The sequence below is a fragment of the Tamandua tetradactyla genome, chromosome 22, assembly GCF_023851605.1.
Source record: "Tamandua tetradactyla isolate mTamTet1 chromosome 22, mTamTet1.pri, whole genome shotgun sequence".
Taxonomy (NCBI): Eukaryota; Metazoa; Chordata; class Mammalia; order Pilosa; family Myrmecophagidae; genus Tamandua; species Tamandua tetradactyla.
In genome coordinates, this window is record NC_135348.1 from 12,425,858 (window position 1) to 12,445,011 (window position 19,154).

Consider the following 19,154-nt stretch of genomic DNA (forward strand, 5'->3'; position numbering starts at 1 on the left):
TAATTCATGAATTAACTCTGTTAAATGAGTATATTCTAGTGCAATTTACCTCAATCACTGCAATGTTTATATGAGTTTGGGGTTATAAATTAAACATTTCCAGGATGATTAAAGATCTAACAAGTTAATGGTCCCAACCAGACGTTGTCATATATATTACCCTTGCTTACATTTCTATGGTTGTATTGCCATTTAAAATCATGTTATTTTGTATAGTTATTACTATGTATAATAAGATTTCACTTCCCAAGTATATAGTTTATAATTATGGCATTTCCTTGCAAGACCCATCATCAATTGCTATTTTTACAAAAAATACGTTTTAATCTAAACTTACACTTAAGTAAGGTTTTTCAAGTAAAAACCTAATCTTAATGCTCTCACTGAATTAAAAATTAATGAATTTTGAAATAAAGTTAGTCATATTGCTAGGCTGTTGATAGATTCTTTTTCTTCTCAAAGCATATGCAGTATGCTCTGATGACAGGACCAGGATAACTGATTACGTTAAGAAAGAAGCAGACTCAGTGAAGTGTTTGTCTGAGTTTGCAAATGCTCAGCTCTGTCAATTTTTCTTTTTAGATACCAAAATAATTGGGCAGGATTAATTGTAAAGCGCAGGTTTTACCTGGATAAAAAACAAAATAACAGTATCGTGGCGCCAGGATTTCCATGGATAAAAATGGCTAAAGTCTCCAGCTCTTTCTTCCACCAGCTCTGGGAAGCTGTGCTTGGTTTCTCGAAGTTGCATTAATTACCAGGCAAGTAGAAAAACGCCGTTATATAATTTTGGAGAGATTTTTTAAAAATCATGTAGCAGTAAAGAAATGTGGGGTTTTACCACAGCTGTTAATAAAATTCCTTTCCATACCATCCAGGCCAAAATTTATCAGACAGAAACAAGCATTCAGCAGCACTCCCTCAATAAAAGTTTTAATGGACTTAATGTAATTGTTTAAGGGACGAGAGCTACAGCGACGACTTCTGCTTTCAGCCAGGTGGTGGCTCTCGGCGACAGAAAGCGCAGAGGCGACCCCCAAGGACGGTGTCTTCGCCCGGAGGGCTCGCTCTCCAGACCCTCCCTAAAGTGACTTCTCCCATTTTGTGAATAAAACGTCATCCGTTGCTAGGAAATACAGAGCAAACAACCACGGCCCCAAAGCAAAACATTTAAGACTGAGCGTAAATTAGAAAATATCCTCATTTCAAGATTTCTTCAAAGGGGGAGAGAACCTGCGGTCAGACGCTGGAGAAGCTCCCGCCCATCAGCCCCGAGACTCCGCCCCTAGAGGCGGCCCCAAGGAGGAAGGTCCGCCCCTTGTGCCCCCGAAGGCCCGCGGGAGAACTTATTGCGGGCGCGTGGGCCACGTCACTTCCGGCGTCAAGGCGCCCGACTACGGAAGCCGCTGTTCAGTGGTGGCGGTGGTTTCGGCGTTCGGGTTTGGTGCTCCTTTGCTGCCCGAGGGTTGGGAGCCGCGGCTGCAGCATGGTCGAGGTAAAGTGACACCAAAATAGACGGGAGCAGTTTGATTCTGGATTGCTTTTCTTTGACGGTAGGCTCGGGGGTTCAAGGATGCTGGGAGTCTTGTGGCAAGTGGAAGCTGTTTGGCCGAGGCCCGGTGGTCTCTTAAGGTTCTCGGAGAGGGAGTGAGGCCGGGAAAGAACACGAGTTTGAAGTTCCGGCGGGCGGGAAGCCTGAAAAAATCTCTCCAAGTCCGCTTGGCCCTGGTGAGATGGGACTTGTCCTCGGGGGCAGGGCTTCTGTTGATGTTTGACCGCTGGGGCTTGCCGCCTCAGGTGTAGTATCAGTGATTCTGGGCGGTGGAAGACCGACGATCTTCTTTCTTGCGTTCAATTCGTCTTTTATCCCAGCTCTTCCCCCACGGAAGCCTGCTGTTCTTGAATTCTTGCGTCTTTCCCTACGTTGAGTAGTCATTCTATTAGCAGGTCTTATTCGTCTTACTTCAGAAACATTTGTTGACTCTGCCCATCGTTCTCCATTTCCCCTGCCATCACAGACTAATAGCGTCTTTTGCTTGGACTAGTGCATTAGCTCTCAGCTTGACTGCTTGCTTCCATTTTTATTACCCTGTACATTGATCTGTTTAAACTATAAATTGGAGAACTTGACTGGCCTTATGTTCCAAGTAGAACAAAAATCTAGACTTCCGCAGTGTTCTAAAGGACCGTACCCGATCTGAACCTTTCCTTGCCTACCCTTGCAACCTCATCTTGCACCGCAACCCACCCTCCTATCCTGCATACACAGCTCTACTGCAGTTTCTGGCATTTTTTCAGTTACTGAATATTTTGTATGTAGAGTTACTCTTTGCCTGGACTACTCTTACCTGAACTCTTTGCAAGGCAAACTCCCTTCTCTCTCTGCTTGAATATCTCCTCAAAGCGTTCTTTTCTAACCATCCTACATTAAGTATTTTTTATTTCCTCCCTTCTCTTGCTAAGCCCTTTGCTTGTTTCCTTCATGGTGCTTAACAAAATGGGGAGTTATTTTGTTTATTTTTGTTTCTCCTTGGACCACCTTGACTATGACTGCCTGCTCATCGTTCTGTGGTTAGATTCTAGTACAATACCTGCCATACACATACCTGTATGCCAGATTAATCTCAGATATCATTCAGTTGGTATATGCTGGGGCTCTGGCCAAAGAGGATGTTCCTCTTCTTTGAACTTGCCTCCTGTAGCTTACTAGAGATAACTGTGGTGAGTGGTACAAAGCTTAAGTGCATTACTAATATGATTTTTAATTGGGTTATGATATGTGTAATTTGCGGCTGGATGTATAATTACCCCTTCTTTCTTTCTAGGAGGTGCAGAAACATTCTGTGCACACACTTGTATTTAGGTCATTGAAGAGGACCCATGATATGTTTGTAGCAGATAATGGAAAACCTGTGCCTTTGGATGAAGAAAGGTAGGTATAGTTCTTCGCCAATTGTTAAGAATATTTAAACTTCAAATAGTGAGGGGAAAAAGAGAAGAAAGGGGAACTATTTAATCTTTGAAGGTTGGTTAGTAATTCTCACACTTATGGGAAAACTATTCAGTAATGAGTGTTGTTTTTGGTATAAGTTAAGCTAATTTAAATTTTTTTTGGCCTTATCCTTTATAGTAAAACTCCCATTAATTAATTGCATTTTATGAATATCCAGTAATTATGAAAGTCCCTTTCAGGTGTTTTATTTTATAATCAGTCATTTTATATGTGCTTTCAGCTTCCTGCTGCTCTCAGAGCCTTGCTGAGCTTAAATTGTATTGTACCTGGCCAGTACCTCTGTTCACATCCTTTCTTGTTAGTGTGATGAAGATTTTTGAGTGAGGTCATATTTTTGATTTTACATCTCTGATTCCAGTCTGAGATTACATATTGCAGTGTTCCTTCTTTGTCCTTTACTTTCTTTTATAAAATCTACCTAATTCCTCAAACAAGCTTTTATATTTAATCTATGCTTAAAAAGAATGGAAGTGCTTTTTTTTTAAATTAAGCTAATTAAATACTTTAGTTCTATCTTTTAAATATAAATTCAGTAAAGTTTGCTACAGACGCTTTTACTGTATTTTAATATTCAGACATTTGAAGGAACATACATTGACTTGAATGTTTTTAAAGGACATTTATCTCTATATCTTTAAATCGGTTGGACTCTTGGCAACTCATCATGAAAGATTTTCTATTTTGTATTTAATAGTTAACAAGCTTAAATATTGCTTAGACTTAATGGATGCTATGTGTTGAATTATAAGCAAAAGTAAATATACAGTGTGGAAACGCACTTGGACATTTTGAAGTGAGTTTTAAATCTTAATGGAATTTTTTTTATGTAGTTGGACAAAAAAGTTATTTAAGTACTTGTCTCCAAGCTAGTCATAAAATTTGCATTTGTGAATATATTTAAACTATTTAAAATACACTCTTATGTTTATACTTTTTAAATAGTCACAAACGAAAAATGGCAATCAAACTTCGTAATGAATATGGTCCTGTGTTGCATATGCCTACTTCAAAAGAAAATTTTAAAGATAAGGGCCCACAAACTACAGCAGATTCATATGGTCATAAACAGTATCCTGCTAATCAAGGTGAGTATGGCATTATCAGAAATGGCAGGACTTACATTTGAATTTTAAAAATAGAAAAGCAAATAAAATTCCTTATTAGTGCCTCTCCTAGAAGGATTGATTAAAACCATGTAGTATTTAACTGCTATATCAGTAGTAATATTGGACGTCTCGATTTCCTCATGGGACTAGTGAATGAAATTATTGGTTGATGGCTTCTCTCTTATAGGAAGTATAGATGGTAGAATAATAATGGGAGAAGTTCATAAGATGTAGCAAAGGTCACAGTGGACACAAGGAAGAAATTCAGAGACTATTCCTAAACTCTGGGGAACCATATATCTTGGTTATAGTTTAGAAGATGATTTAAGTACTAATATAAGTGAAAATTGTTGCAAATAAAGCCACAATTCCATAGGGAAGACATTTGCTTATAGAAAAACCATAGTAGATTGTCACTTGATTATCTGGCTACTGTGTATAATCCTGGTTGTAGCAAATGTCCATTCTTACTTGACCTTATGTCAGCAAGGAGACAAGAAAATAGCTCTGTACAACGTCTTCAGAAATCAAAACACTGATTAGTTTCTTATTTGTGAGGCTTTATTTTAATTGGGATAATTTGAGAAATCCACTTGATTATTTGATATTATTATTTGATTCATTAAGAGAGGATACTTTTTAAATAAGAAATTCACCATAATGACACCACTTCTTTTGTTTTTCTTTGTCTGTTTTTAGGACAAGAAGTTGAATATTTGGTGACAGGTACACATCCATATCCCCCAGGGCCTGGTAAGTGAGAGGATGCATATTAAAAATGCCTTATTGTCACGTATGTTTCTATGAATGAGCCAATAAGATAAGGATATATACAATAGCCAGATATCCAGGCATAGCTTTTTGGATGATAATTAATAGTATCATATGGGTTCATTGAGCAGACATTCTTAAGCAACTTTTTTTTTGTCTGATACTATACTACAAATTCAAAGATACTAAAACTGCTTGGGGCCTAGACAAATTTATACACTGGTCATTGAGACAAATATGTAAATATCATTAAGTTTAGTAAATAGGAGGCGTTGGTCTAGAAGTAGGTATTATAGAAGTGTGTCCTGGATATATGTGTGTTCGAGGGTGAGGGATGGCACACAGATGCAGCGACTAGTATAACTGGATAGAGGACAAAAAAAGTTAGTATAGCTAGGTTCTAGTAATTTTAGAGGTCAGGGTTCACCATACATAGAGCGTAAGTGAGTTGGTTACTTTTTGTTTTAGTACTTTAGTTTCACTCTTGGAAACATTCTCTACCCTTTTGGGGAACTGCTTATTTTTACATCTGAAAATAATGTCCTAAGATAATAACTTATATACCATGTTGCTTGTGATCAAATGAAAATTGAGTTATGTCTTAATATCTGTTTAAGTTTGTCATTAACTAATGCATGTTTGTTGTAAAAAAGTTAGAAACAAAAGACAAACAAAACTTAATCAGAATGTTTGTAATATACCACCTGGAAATAATCTTCATTTCCTTTTTGGCCAACACTTTCTTCTGACATTTTATTTAAAAGCTTGTTAATGAAAAAGCTACTACAGGGAATTGAGTTATTTTATTTTATCTTACTAAGGGGTTGCTTTGACAGCGGATACTAAAATCCAAAGAATGCCAAGTGAATCAGCTGCACAGTCCTTAGCTGTGGCATTACCTTCTTCTCAGGCCAGGTATGAAATATTTTATGCTTCTAATTACAAAGAATTTGACAGAATATTTTACTATTCACATTTTTTCTCATTTTAAAATTTGTTTCTTTATTATGTGACATTTTATTTTATCCAGGCTTACATAAATTTAAAATAAAGAGTCAATTCTGCAGAATATGTGAATGCGGACATTAATTACTTAGCATGTGGTATTTCTTTTCCCTAAGGGTTGATGCAAATCGCACTGCACCTGGTGGAAGTGAATATCGACATCCTGGGGCTTCTGATCGTTCACAGCCTGCGGTGATGACTTCAGTAAGTTTCCCTTTTCACATTTGAAGTCTCATTTCTCGGATATTAGTATAGCTACTCCTACTCTTTTCTTATTGCTGTTTGCATGAAATATCTTTTTCCAACTTTTTACTTTCAACCTATTTTTGTCCTTGGGTCTAAAATGAGTCTCCTGTAGACAGTATATAGTTGAGTCCTGTTTTTTAATCCATTCTGCTAGTCATTGTCTTTTGAGTGGAGAGTTTAATCTGTTAACATTTAATGTTATTACTATAAAGGCAGTACTTCCTTCTACCATTTTGTCTTTTGGATTTTATACGTTATAACTTTTTTTTTCTTTCTGCCTTTACTGATAGTCTTCATTTCTACACTTTTCTCCAGAACTCTCTCTCCTTCCTTTTCCTGTCTGCTTATAGTGCTCCCCTTAGTATTTCTTGCAGAGCCAATCTCTCAGTCACATTCTCTTAGTGATTGTTTGTGTGAAAATATTTTAATCTCCTTCTCAGTTTTGAAGGCTAGTTTTGCTGGATATAGAATTCTTGGTTGGCGGTTTTTCTCCTTCAGAATCTTAAATATATCATAGCATTACCTTCTCACCTCCATGGTTTCTGCTGAGAAATCCACACATAGTTTTATTGAGCTTCCCTTGTGTGTGATGGGTTACTTTCCTCTTGCTACTTTCAAAATTCTCTTTGTCTTTGACATCTGATAATCTGATTATTAAGTGTCTTGGAGTATGTCTGTTTGGATCTATTCTGTTTGGGGTATGCCACATTTCTTGGAGCTGTAATTTTATGTCTTTTGTAGGAGATGGGAAATTTTCAGTGATAATTTCCTCCATTAGTCTTTCTCCTCCTTTTCCTTTTTCTTCTTCTGGGACACCCACAGCTTGTAGACTTGTGTGCTTCATGTTGTCATTCATTTCCCTGAAACCCTGCTCATATTTTTCCATTCTATTCCTTATATTTTCTTTTGTGTTTTGGATGTCACATGTCCAGTCCTCTAGTTCATTAATCCTTTTTCGGCCTCTTCAGATCTGTTGTAGGTTTTCATTTTTTTATATCTCTTCTATTGTGCCTTTCATTCCCATAAATTCTATGATTTGTTTTTTTCAAACTTTTGAGTTCTTCTTTTTGTTCACCCAGTCTTTTTTTATATCCTCCCTCAGCTTGTTAATTTGATTTTTGATGAAATTTTGTATGTCTGTTCAAACATCCTGAATTAGTTACTTTAGCTCCTGTCTCTCATTTGCAGTGTTGGTTTGTTCCTTTGAGTGGGTCATATCTTTGATTTTCCTAGTATGACATGTTATTTTTTGCTGGCATCTAGGTATATTATTTCCTTAATTAGTTTATTCTGGAGATTGTTTTCACTCTTTTACCTAAGGTTCTCTCGCTGTATGGTTTTGTTCTCTATGTTCTTTGACTTTCTGTTCAACTTATTCTAACCCCCTAGAAAGATTCTGTTTAACTGAGCAGAATTTTTCAGTTCTTGTTTTTCTGTTTCTCCCCATACCTATGTGTACCTTTTTTTTTTTTTTTTTTGAGAAGGGTCTCCTCAGATATTATAGAACCCAGTCAGATTTTCCCAGACCAGACAGGCCTATGTCTTATAAGGAAAGAGTAGCCAGCATCAGTTTTCTGTGAGGGTAAGACCCAGCAGGTTGACAGACTTTGCTATGAATCCTCTAGAGTCTGTGCTTTTCCTGTTCTGTCCAGCATGTGGTGCCTGCTTGTCCACAGCTTCCCGCTAGTTTAAAGTGATGTGATGCCTTTAATTTCAGCAGACTTTCCCTGCCAGGGACATGGCTGAGACAGAGGTGAGGTAGTAGGATGCCTTTAATTGCTTCTGTTTTCTAGTCCCCGGGGTCTGAATTCCTAAAAGGAGGGATTCCACTTAAGCTGGGCCCCATCCCCCTTTTTTTGAGAAGATTCTCCCTTTAGGGAATTAACTTCTTTCACCAGACTAGTTACTTTGTCTCTCAGACAAACTTAATTCTGCTTTTGTGGGGCAGTGCTGGAGCCTGAGAGTGCTTCTAGTCCTATTTAATGAGTTGTTTGAGGAGTTAAAAAAAAAAAAGCAAAAAAGGCTTTTTAGAGTTAGAACCTTGCTCCTCAGGTTTGTCAATCAAGAGCTTGAACTGGTACAAGGCTGTGTGTATCTCTAGACTCTGTGTCCCACCTTTACTTGGAGTCTAGCCCTTTTCCAGTATTTTGTGCTGTCAAACTCAGGAAGCCCCTGTTTTGTTTTGTTTTCTGTATTGCCACCTCCTCTCGGCTGGGGCAAAAGCTCCTGTTCCTTTAGTGCTTATTCCAGTTTTATCTGTGCTGGGGGCCTGCTTTCAGTAGTCAGATTTGTTAATTAATTCTGCATTTGAAGCTTAGTTGAGTTAAGCCCTTGCTGCTAGTAAAGTCTGTTTCCTTTCCCCTTGGGGAACCAGTCTGCTGTGCCTGTGAGGAAGGGGCGCTGGCCTCCACGGCTTCGGGGACTTACAGTTCTGTGTGGGATCTCAGCCGTGGTCCAGACTGGTGCATGCGATGTGTCTGGTCACTGATGTTGCCCCAACAGTTGTTTTGTACCCTTCCTGGCTGTTTACTAGCTACTCTGGAGGACGAACTAAATTCCACACCTCCCTGTGCCACCATCTTGCCCTGCTTCTTGTTTCCCGTACTGCTATGGGTCTTTAACTCTTGGAACATGTCACCTCAACTTCCCTTTATCCCAAAAATCCTACTTTTAAAATATTAAAGAAATAAACACCTTATTTGGGATTGCTTAAGTAAATGGAGCCTGGGGTAGTCATTCATATTTCATAGCTCTAAAGCTTAAGTTATTAGGACTTGATGTACTTTTTGGAATTTAAACTTCTGTTCATTTAGGATATTCTAATTCTTGCACATTTGATATAGTATGTCTTTAGTGAATCTAATGTGATATTGCTGCTATAGAAATATAAATAGTGTTATTCTGGAACTTGGGTTAGTATGTGTTAGACATGGAAATCTTTTTAAATTTTGATTCCATTTATATAGTTGAGTTGATTGCAATTAGTATTGTAGTATTCATGGGCTTTATGACTAGTATCTTATAAATGAACATTTAGAAATGTGTTTATCTGTAAATAAATGGCAGCTGCCCTTACTGTCGGTGAAAGTCATTGTAGAAAGACTACACTGAAAGAATATGTATAGTTTATTATACTGTTACTTTCAATAGGTGTTGACTTGACTCCCCCAGTTTATTGTGCAACTCATTTACTTTATAAAGTACATGAATTTGTAGCTATCCTATCACATTTCTTCCTGTTGCCTTCCTTCCCAGGTCTCCCTGTCTAGGCCTTTTGCCTCATTAAGAGAGTAATATAAGCTTCTTGAGGAAGTTATTTTTCACTGTATCCTTAGTGCTATTAACAGCTGTCTGTCTGGTGTGGTACAGACTAAATATTTTCTCAGGTGTGTGGGTGGTAACACTGGATGGTGGATCAGCTAGTATACCTTTTAAAATAGTATTTAAATGTTGTGCTAGAAAATAAATAGATGAAGCTATCAGTCTCCCTTTGCTATATTAAATTAAAAAATGTTAAATTATGATGACAAAAGCAGTGGCATTTTTATACTTAGTGACTTGAGTAACTAATAGAAGCTTAATGGAACATTTACTACTAGCTATACACTATTCTTTACATGGTTAACTCTTAATCTTTACAATAACCCTATGAGGTAGACACTGTTTTTTCAGTTTTGCAAATGAAGAAATTGAGGTACAGAGAAGTTACATAATTTTTATTCAGGGTCAATCAGCTAGTAATTGGCAGAGCTGGAATTTGAACCAGGATACAGTGATCTGTGCTGTTAACCACTTGCTAATCTGACTCCAAGGTTTTAAAATTAAAAGTACCGTACAGAAAATGCAGTTCTGATTAGAAGGCTTAGACTCATTTTCCAGTTATGAAAAAAAATTATGAAGTGGAAATGTTCTTTCTACCTCACCTATTTAAGGAAAAAAGAAAAACTTTCAAAAATCCATTTCAATTTCCATTTTTCAATTAATGGCTTGTCACGTTAGGTATGGTATCTTAAATAATAATGTACTCTATTCCATAGGTTATTATGGAGACTGGTAATGCCAAGAACTCTGCACTGATGGCCAAAAAAGCCCCCACAATGCCAAAACCCCAGTGGCACCCACCTTGGAAACTCTACAGGGTGAGTCGTTTATAGTTGTTGCACTATGTAGAGAATGGTCGATTCCCATTTGACAAGGATGCGGAGTAGACAACTAAGGAAGTGAAGGAGTGAACATGAGAAATGGGAGAATGATCTGAGGTGGGATAGGAAGGGGTTTAGGTACTATCTTAAAAGAGATCTTGGGAAGGAAACTTTCTTAGATAGATTCTATATTTGTATTTTTTTAAAAATTCTGATAGAAGGTTAGTAAGTGGCTGAGGGGAATAAAAACATATTAAGAAATTTCTTGGGACTTAATTATCTTTCCCACTATAATCAATTAAATGATTCAAAATGTACCAAATCTAAAATCAAAATATATACATAGCAGGAAAAATATAGTTAAGTGATTTTATGTGTATGCATATATATGTATAGAATTTTACTTTTTGAAATATACTGTAAAATAGCCTCTTTTACTTTTTATTTTTTGGGGTGAACAGTTCTATTAAATTTTAACGGCTATATATAGATTTGGGTAACTGCTATACCACAATGATATTATAGTTTCATCACCTCAGAACACACCCTTGTGTTATATCCTCCCCACCCTTGGGTACCAATGATCTGTTTTCCATCACTAGAGTTGTGTTCCTTTTGCCTCTGTTGTGTAAATGGAATCATAAAATCTGTAAACATTCTGGCTTCATTCACTTAGCTTAATGCCTTTGATATTCATCCAAGTTGATGCATGTCTTAACAGTGTATTGTTTTGTTGCTGGGTTTGTAGTCCATTACGTAGATATACCATAGTTTGTATATCCATTCATCACTGTCAGATAATCTCATAAATGTATAATTTGAAGATGTGGAGAGGGGCAATTCAAACTTTGGTGGTGGTTAAAACCGAACAAATTTTAACTTCTGTGTTGGTGAGTCTGCACGGTCTCCTTTTTCTTGCTGCAGGTTATTAGTGGACATCTTGGCTGGGTTCGTTGTATTGCTGTGGAACCTGGAAATCAGTGGTTTGTTACTGGATCTGCTGACAGAACTATAAAGGTAATAAGGAAGACAATAAGCATAGCTTTGTGTTTGCCATGTAAGTTTAACCTGTTATAAGTTATTTCTTCTCGAAAGAATAGCTGTTGCAGTTCTTCTGATATCTTAAATCTGAGAATACAGTAAATTTATTGTCTATGCCAGTTAAGATTTCCTAATAAATATGTTTGAAAGTGATATTTAAGTAACAGTGTTTCCACATGGTAAATTCTGACTATCTCCCACTAATTCCTTGATATTTAATCTTTTTTTCCCCTTTCTGGCTATAGAATTATAGCTTATTTATGGAAAATATAGAAATATAGAGAACTATAAAAGAACCTAGACCCAACTGCAGTCCTATTTGGATGAGTTTCTTTTTAGTATTTATTTCTGTGCATTTCCTTCTAAGCTTTATTTTTCCTGTGTGGAAATGTGTAATTTTTAAAAATCATGTTTGATATGTAATTTTGTAGCTTGCTGTAAAAACTTAACTACTTAAATAGTTGCATATTATTTTGCTATTCTATAGCCTATTTTCCTGTTGTTGGACGTTAAAGTTGTTTTTTGACTTTCACCGTGACAAGTAATGCTGTTGTTAATCTTTGTGTGTAAAGCTTTCTCTGTATTTTAAATTATTTATGATAGATTTCCAGAAATGGAATTAGTGGGTCCAGTACTTTTAAGGCTGATATCCATAGTACAAATTATGTTCCAACATGGGTGAGTTGTTGCTTGTAGCCTATGAGAGGATCCAAAACCACATTGTGTATTTACTTTAAAATATCTACTAATGCAATAAGCCAAAGTGGTTATTTAATTTTGAAAAAAAAAACTATGCAAAATTTCTAGTGAGATTGAACTTTTTTCATTTCTATATTTGCCACTTTTAGGATTTTAAGTAGTTACCATTTTTGGCTAATTTAGTACGTTGGGTATTTATGCTTTTGTTAGCAATGATGGCCTTTATATATTAAGAATATTACCTTTTGTCATTTTTTGCAAATAGTTTCCCAGTTTGAGTATGTCTTTTTTAATTCAAACACCACCTCACCCTGCCTTTTATATAGGATGCTGGTTCATCTTGCAAATTTTTTAGTCATATATTTCAATCTTTTTCTTTTTGAAGACTTAATTTTAACATCAGGTATCTAAAATTCTGCTTTGAGGGAAACCGACAAAGAAAAATGAAGTTGTCTTTGATTGCAGATCTGGGACCTTGCTAGTGGCAAATTGAAACTGTCATTGACTGGGCACATCAGCACAGTGCGTGGGGTGATAGTGAGCACAAGGAGTCCGTACCTGTTCTCTTGTGGAGAAGACAAACAAGTAAAATGCTGGGATCTTGAATATAATAAGGTAAGCTTGGAGTTAAGGATTTAAAACGTTCTCAGTCCCTAATTGTCTTTGTAACTGTAGGAAACTTACCTTTCCTGCTCTCTTTTTAGGTTATACGGCACTATCACGGACATTTAAGTGCAGTGTATGGTTTGGATTTGCACCCAACCATTGATGTGCTCGTAACCTGTAGTCGAGATTCAACTGCACGGGTAAATGGGATAGAGCTGTGTTTCTGTCTGTCCGTATTACCTCCTGTTGTAGGCAGATTTGGTATTGGAGTTATAATTGATAATTGATAGCAAATTAAAGACAGTTGTCTTATTGATACCCTGGTTACTCAGTTTCTTGATCTGTACATTTTAATCTTCAATTTTATGGCCCTACCATGTTTATTGTTGGGAGTCCCCAGACCTGAAATGTGACACGCATGTTTCATTCTATCTCATGACTATTATCTATTAGCTTCTTCATTCAGTACTGCCTACATACTTGTTGTTAGACTTTCATTCCTCTGGCCCTTCAGCTTTTTTTTTTCCCTGTCAGCTACCTCTTATCTTCACATTTTCCATCTAGCTTATAGATCATATTCACTTACTCACTTTCTTCATTATATTTAGATGCACTCATCTAACATTCTCAGCCTTGAACTTTCTAGTTATCTGCCTAAAATAGGAATATATAAACTGTTTGACAGTATGTCTTTTATATTTTTATAGATTTGGGATGTGAGAACTAAAGCCAGTGTACACACATTATCTGGACATACAAATGCAGTTGCTACAGTGAGGTGTCAAGCTGCAGAGCCACAAATTATTACTGGTATGACAGATACTTTCCAAGGTTACAGCATATTCATATCAGAATGTATTATGATTACAGATATGCTTTTTAATATTCTCTGTGACTCGTGCTTTGTGTTGTATCTACAGTGTTTCTGTGGCATTATTAAATTTTTGAATCATGAGCATTTGAAATTTTTTATAGTCTAACATCACTCAATTGTTTTTTTATTATTGAGTATGTCACACACACGGTGTCTTATAATGTCTGGCTAGAATGAGGTGCTGTTATATAAAGTAGGCATTGCTTTATAGTATAAAGCTTTTTAGTCTAGGAGATCGCAGTTAAGACAAATGCCCTGAGATCAATAACTTTTAGAGCTGGTAATGAATCTTGTTTTTCTTAAAATAAGACTAATAACAATGGAATTTACTCTAAGACTAGAAAATAATCCTTCTCTTGTACTTTATTAGCTAAAATTTCATTGGGGCTTTTTTCTTTCTTCACTAGGGAGGAGAGGAAGGAATGTTATTTAATATTATGTAAATGTTATTTATATTTGTTCTCCCTGCTTTCATTGCATCAAATTTTGTATTATATTAAGAATTAAATTTAAATTTAATTTTAAACTAAATTTAATTTTAAATTACATTTAAAAGCAACCTAGAATTCTGGAACCATAAATTAGTTCGGAGGTAACATGACGTGCATTTAGTATATACGTGTCTATGGAAGACTACTTCATATTTTATTCTATTTAACTTGTGCATTCTTTTTTCTGGGTATATGTTTTGGGTTGTGTGTATGTACATGTGTGTGTATTCATTACAGGAAGCCATGACACTACAATACGATTATGGGATTTGGTGGCTGGAAAAACAAGAGTCACATTAACAAATCATAAAAAATCAGTAAGGGCTGTGGTTTTACATCCAAGACAGTAAGTATATTTTCCTAATTAGCTTTCTCTTCTTTCTTCAATTCTTGGTATAATACTGAAATAGCAGTATAAGATGAAGGAAATTCTCTATGGAATGAAAAGTAACATCCAATGAAATAATATACATAAATCATGGATAAAAGCTGCATGTCAAAATGGAAGCTGTTAGTGGCTGGGTTTAATGTTTTTATACATAAATGGTATTGGACACTGAGCTAGACATAGAGTAATTTAATTCTTGAAGAGGAAGTTAATATACATAGAAAAAACCCCTGATAATCATGAAAGTTATAGTTCTATCTCTTCTGGATAGACGAGAGTGAAGCATAATAACACAACTTAACTGATTTGTCGTATTAGATCACCCCTTACACTTTTTTGGTCCTATTTATGCTCATCCCATTTCTTCCTGTTTCCCTTGTCCTCATTCTGTCTCTTCCATGTCCTTCCTCTTCCTTTTTCACCCTCTTTCTTCCTCTCTCTCAGTTCTTTTCTTTCTCTTCAAAATTGTTGCATCACCCCTCGTCAGTTATGTGAATTTATGCGTTTGTTCATTTTATTTACTGCTCCAGTTCAGTACAGAGCATTGGGAAAGTGAGAGAATTATAATACATTTATCTGGAATTTAAAATAATTTGAGGATGGGCCACAGTGGCTCAGTAGGCAGAGTTCTTGCCTGCCATGCCTGATACCTGGGTTCAATTTCCTGGTGCCTGCCCATGCAAAAATAATAATAATAATTTGAAAATCTGATTTAACTTGGAACAAATGTGTTGGGTATGATGAAATATTTCAGTGAAACTGTATAGATCAATGAGTATACATGCAAAATTACAAGTACAATAATGTTTTAAAACCCACCGTATTATTTAACTCAGTTTATTGTATCATTAATTCTTTTTAATCTTTCAGTTACACATTTGCGTCTGGTTCTCCAGATAACATAAAACAGTGGAAATTCCCTGATGGAAGTTTCATTCAAAATCTTTCTGGTCACAATGCTATTATCAATACATTGACTGTAAATTCTGATGGAGTGCTAGTATCTGGAGGTAAAATAAGATTTTTATGATAAAGGTGTTTAGTCTATCATTTTTTCTTCTAGGGGATGAGTAAACACTTGTAAAATTTCTAAATCATCATACCTAAGTATTACAGCAGAATTTGCTTGATTAGTGGTGTATTTGGATGTTCAGAAGTGCATTTATGCATATCCTTAGTTCAAGTAGCATATTTCTTAGTTTTATCCTTTGAGTTCCCAGGTAATCGAATTAAGTTAAAGATATAGTCTGGGAATCAGCTAATATTTGGTTTGTTGTTCTGAAGTTGATGTCAAATTTGTGATGCTTTCTGAGATCTGTAATAAATTCTAAATTAAGCACAAATGAAAACACACAAACCAATATTAAGAGAAGCTTGGGTGCCTGTGTCATAGATCTTTATAGTTATCGCCGTGGTGCTTGGAACATGGTTGGTGCTTACTAAATGTTTGTCAGACTGAACTGGTGAAGAGATACCAGGTTTAACCAGGTTTTTTCCTTTAAGCTGATAATGGCACTATGCATCTTTGGGACTGGAGGACTGGCTATAATTTCCAGAGAGTTCATGCAGCTGTGCAACCTGGATCTTTGGATAGTGAATCTGGAATATTTGCTTGTGCTTTTGATCAGTCGGAAAGTCGATTACTAACAGCTGAAGCTGATAAAACCATTAAAGTGTATAGAGAGGATGATACAGCAGTAAGTTTTATGTTTCATTTGCATTTTTTTTTTGCAGTTTTATTGAGATCAATATTCACACATGCCATCCAAAGTATACAATCAGAGGCTCACAGTATCATCTATAATTGTGTATACATCCCCATGATCAATTCACGTGTACTTTTAAATAAAACCATACCAGTTTTGGAATTTCCTTGATAATGGAAAAAAATGTTTATAGTATTAAAGTATTTGTCAGTGTGAATAGTTTGTTCATGGATTTCTGTACTGTCCTCATTAATGCCTGCAAATCTTTAGATTGTTTTAATTTTGTAATTTTCCTTGTTACAGCCATTGGGAGCATCTTGGCACTAAGAATATCAGCAAATAAATAAGTTATGCAGATTAATTCTAGAATCATAAACTTAGATGCTGGTTTCATTTAGTTGCCAGAATATCTAAATAGCAGTTTCATTTTAGTTATGCTACAAACTGAACTTGTGTTATTATTCAGCATTTAATAGAGACGTGGAGAATGTCAAAAGTTTTTCAACTACTCTTAAAATTGTTATAGAAGAGTTAAACGTATAATGTTATGGAAGAGCTAAATGTATAATGCCAGGTGAAATGATTTAGAGTATATACCTTGTTTTTGTTAGGAAGGAAGTCTGTTAAGTATGAAACTAATAATCATTTAACTTGCTATTTTTCTATTTTTAGACAGAAGAAACTCATCCAGTCAGTTGGAAACCAGAAATTATTAAGAGAAAGAGATTTTAATGTGGCATCATCTTCATGGTGGCCCTTTTCTTTTTTTAATGCTTGGCTTTGATAAAGAAATCCAGTCACTTTGTACTCTGGCTTGGAATATAAAACAGAAACTCCCTTGCTCGAATCATTGCTGTTTCATTATATTTTATAATAAACTGTTCCCCACGCCCCCTCACCCGATCCCTCCTGTGTGTTTATTTCTGAAATAAACAATTTGCAATCCTAAGAAGATGGCAGATATCCAGCATATGCAGGTTCATTGATCATAACTGTTCTAAAGATAGAATAGTTTATCAGTTTTACTGGAAAGCTCTTTTTTTAAAAAATTTACAAAGCTGTTTATTGGAATAGGACATGTTTTGAGAGAAGCAGAATTTTCTTTTTAATCCTTTAAAAAAAGTGAATATCTTTGATAATTTGGAATAAAAGGATTTTTAAGTTTTAATTTGACTAAACGTGTATTCCGCAGTTTTTGAATGCATATTCTTCAGAGTTCTGCATTGGATGCTACTCAAGAAATAGACAAATGTGTTTGTCCTCCAAGACTTCCAGTTTAGTACTTATTATAGAAGCACTATAATAGAGGTGCAAGTGAAAGAGGGGAGTACAGAAAAAAACTTAACTATTCACAAGGAAGATTATGGAAGACTTCATAGAGTAGGTGACATTTGAGCTGAGCCTTAAGTGAAAGAGCACAGAGAAGGAAAGGGGTCTTATAAGAAGAGGTCTAAAATGAATGAAAGCAGAGATGGGAAGTATGGTATGCTCTCCGAACAGTTTTCTGCTCTAGTTGTTGGTAACAGAGAATACGACTGACTTACAATTAGGAAAGCTCACATTTTGAGTTTGGATTTTATTCCACGAGTGGTAGGATGTCAATGTAGGTAGAGATTTTATGGAAAAGTATTTAGATTTCTAATATCAATGCCACCTTCTGCTAATCCAAGTTTTATAAATCTTGCCTTTGGAATCCTGGTTCCCCATTAGTCTTGTCTGTCAAACCTCCCTTTCTATAGTTTACAAAACAGGAAAACAATTGATTTTTAAAAATTTTCCAAATTAAAATAGTACACCATTACATACCCTACTTTATATGCTATATGGGGGGAGTATAATTGTCACATGTAACTTTATGAGACCTACTGAAAATGCTTGAGCCCTTTGGCCCATTAACGCCATTTCTAGGAAACTGCCTAGTAGGAATATGATAGTTGTACCCAAGGAAGTTCATTGACCCTTTGTTCTTTAATAATTACAAGTAGCCCAGATAGCACATCAGTTTGGGGTTGATTTAATAGATTGTGGTGCCTTCACACATAAGTATCTGCCTGGAATGTCTCTGGACTGTGATGGCAAGATATCCATCTTCACTGTTACGGAAAATGTTGCACACGCATTTTTATAAAATAACTTTTAATGCTTTAAAAAAAGCTAGAAAACATCACCTTGGTGATCAATGACTTTGTGAGAGAAATTGTGAAATAATTCATTTCTATAATGTTTTAATTTTCTGTAAGCATGTGTTTTATAAACCTACAGAAAAAACCGCTCCTTTCACATTCCTGAGAAGTTCTAATATGGCTTCTAAAAAAAAGAAAAAAGATAGATCTGAACAGTATCCATCCACAAAGTCAGGAAGAAATGACTAGTCCACGTAGTGAGACCATAAACCCTTTCATCTTGCCTGGAAAAGCTTCAGCTACTGTGTTTAAATCAGGCATAAGTACCAAATTCTGAAGAACACTGAAGAAAATCCATTTCCCTGCTTCATACTGGATTTGTGGTGCTCTTGAATCTCCCATTACAGAAAGTTTATCTACCACTTGTATTCATAAGCCCCGTGGAACTTGGGGCAGTGTTTTGCACACGTGCCCTTTTTTAACCTACTTGTCAAAACCGCACCCAACCAGAGTGAAACCCAGATCTCATAACTCCTATAAGAGAGATTATGTACCCTATCTACACTCAAGCTGTAAAATGTTACCAAAGACGAGTAGCTGTGCTTAAGGATTCATTCTTGATTTATGACCACGAACTTCAAGTGAGCCCTCCTTTGCAGTGAGCAAACATATTTCCATAGTTAATTTGTTATGCCTCCTATTACAAAGGTTGCATTATCCTATCTAAAAACAACTCCACATAAACAATTGTCTTCAACTCGAGTCTTTTAAGGGTATTGCTCACACAATTAGTCGCTCTTTCTCCAGGAATTAGTTTCATTCCTTTATACCAAATGCTTTGCATCAAACATGTTGCCAATCTTAAAAAAGAAATCAATAGATCCGCTTCTCTATTTAGAGTGGAAGTCCTCAAAAGGTCATACTTATTTCTGATTCCTCAATT

General features: G+C 35.8%; 1 protein-coding gene across 3 annotated transcripts; it reads left to right on the plus strand.

Moving 5' to 3' along the window:
• Nucleotides 1-1,363: 1,363 nt before the first annotated feature.
• PLRG1 (pleiotropic regulator 1) lies at nt 1,364-16,986 on the plus strand. Of its 3 annotated transcripts, none has more exons than XM_077139742.1 (15): nt 1,364-1,495; nt 2,826-2,932; nt 3,956-4,098; nt 4,819-4,872; nt 5,712-5,805; nt 6,012-6,099; nt 10,179-10,280; nt 11,208-11,300; nt 12,489-12,638; nt 12,728-12,829; nt 13,337-13,439; nt 14,232-14,340; nt 15,253-15,392; nt 15,886-16,079; nt 16,761-16,986. In XM_077139742.1, the coding sequence occupies exons 1-15, from the start codon at nt 1,487-1,489 to the stop codon at nt 16,818-16,820; spliced, it is 1,548 nt and encodes a 515-aa protein (XP_076995857.1). In that variant the 5' UTR covers nt 1,364-1,486; the 3' UTR covers nt 16,821-16,986. The 3 variants fall into 3 exon arrangements, with proteins under 3 accessions (XP_076995857.1, XP_076995859.1, XP_076995858.1); XM_077139744.1 differs by having other exon boundaries at nt 1,374-1,553; XM_077139743.1 differs by lacking the exons at nt 1,364-1,495; nt 2,826-2,932 and adding an exon at nt 3,250-3,310.
• The last annotated feature ends 2,168 nt before the right edge of the window (nt 16,987-19,154 follow it).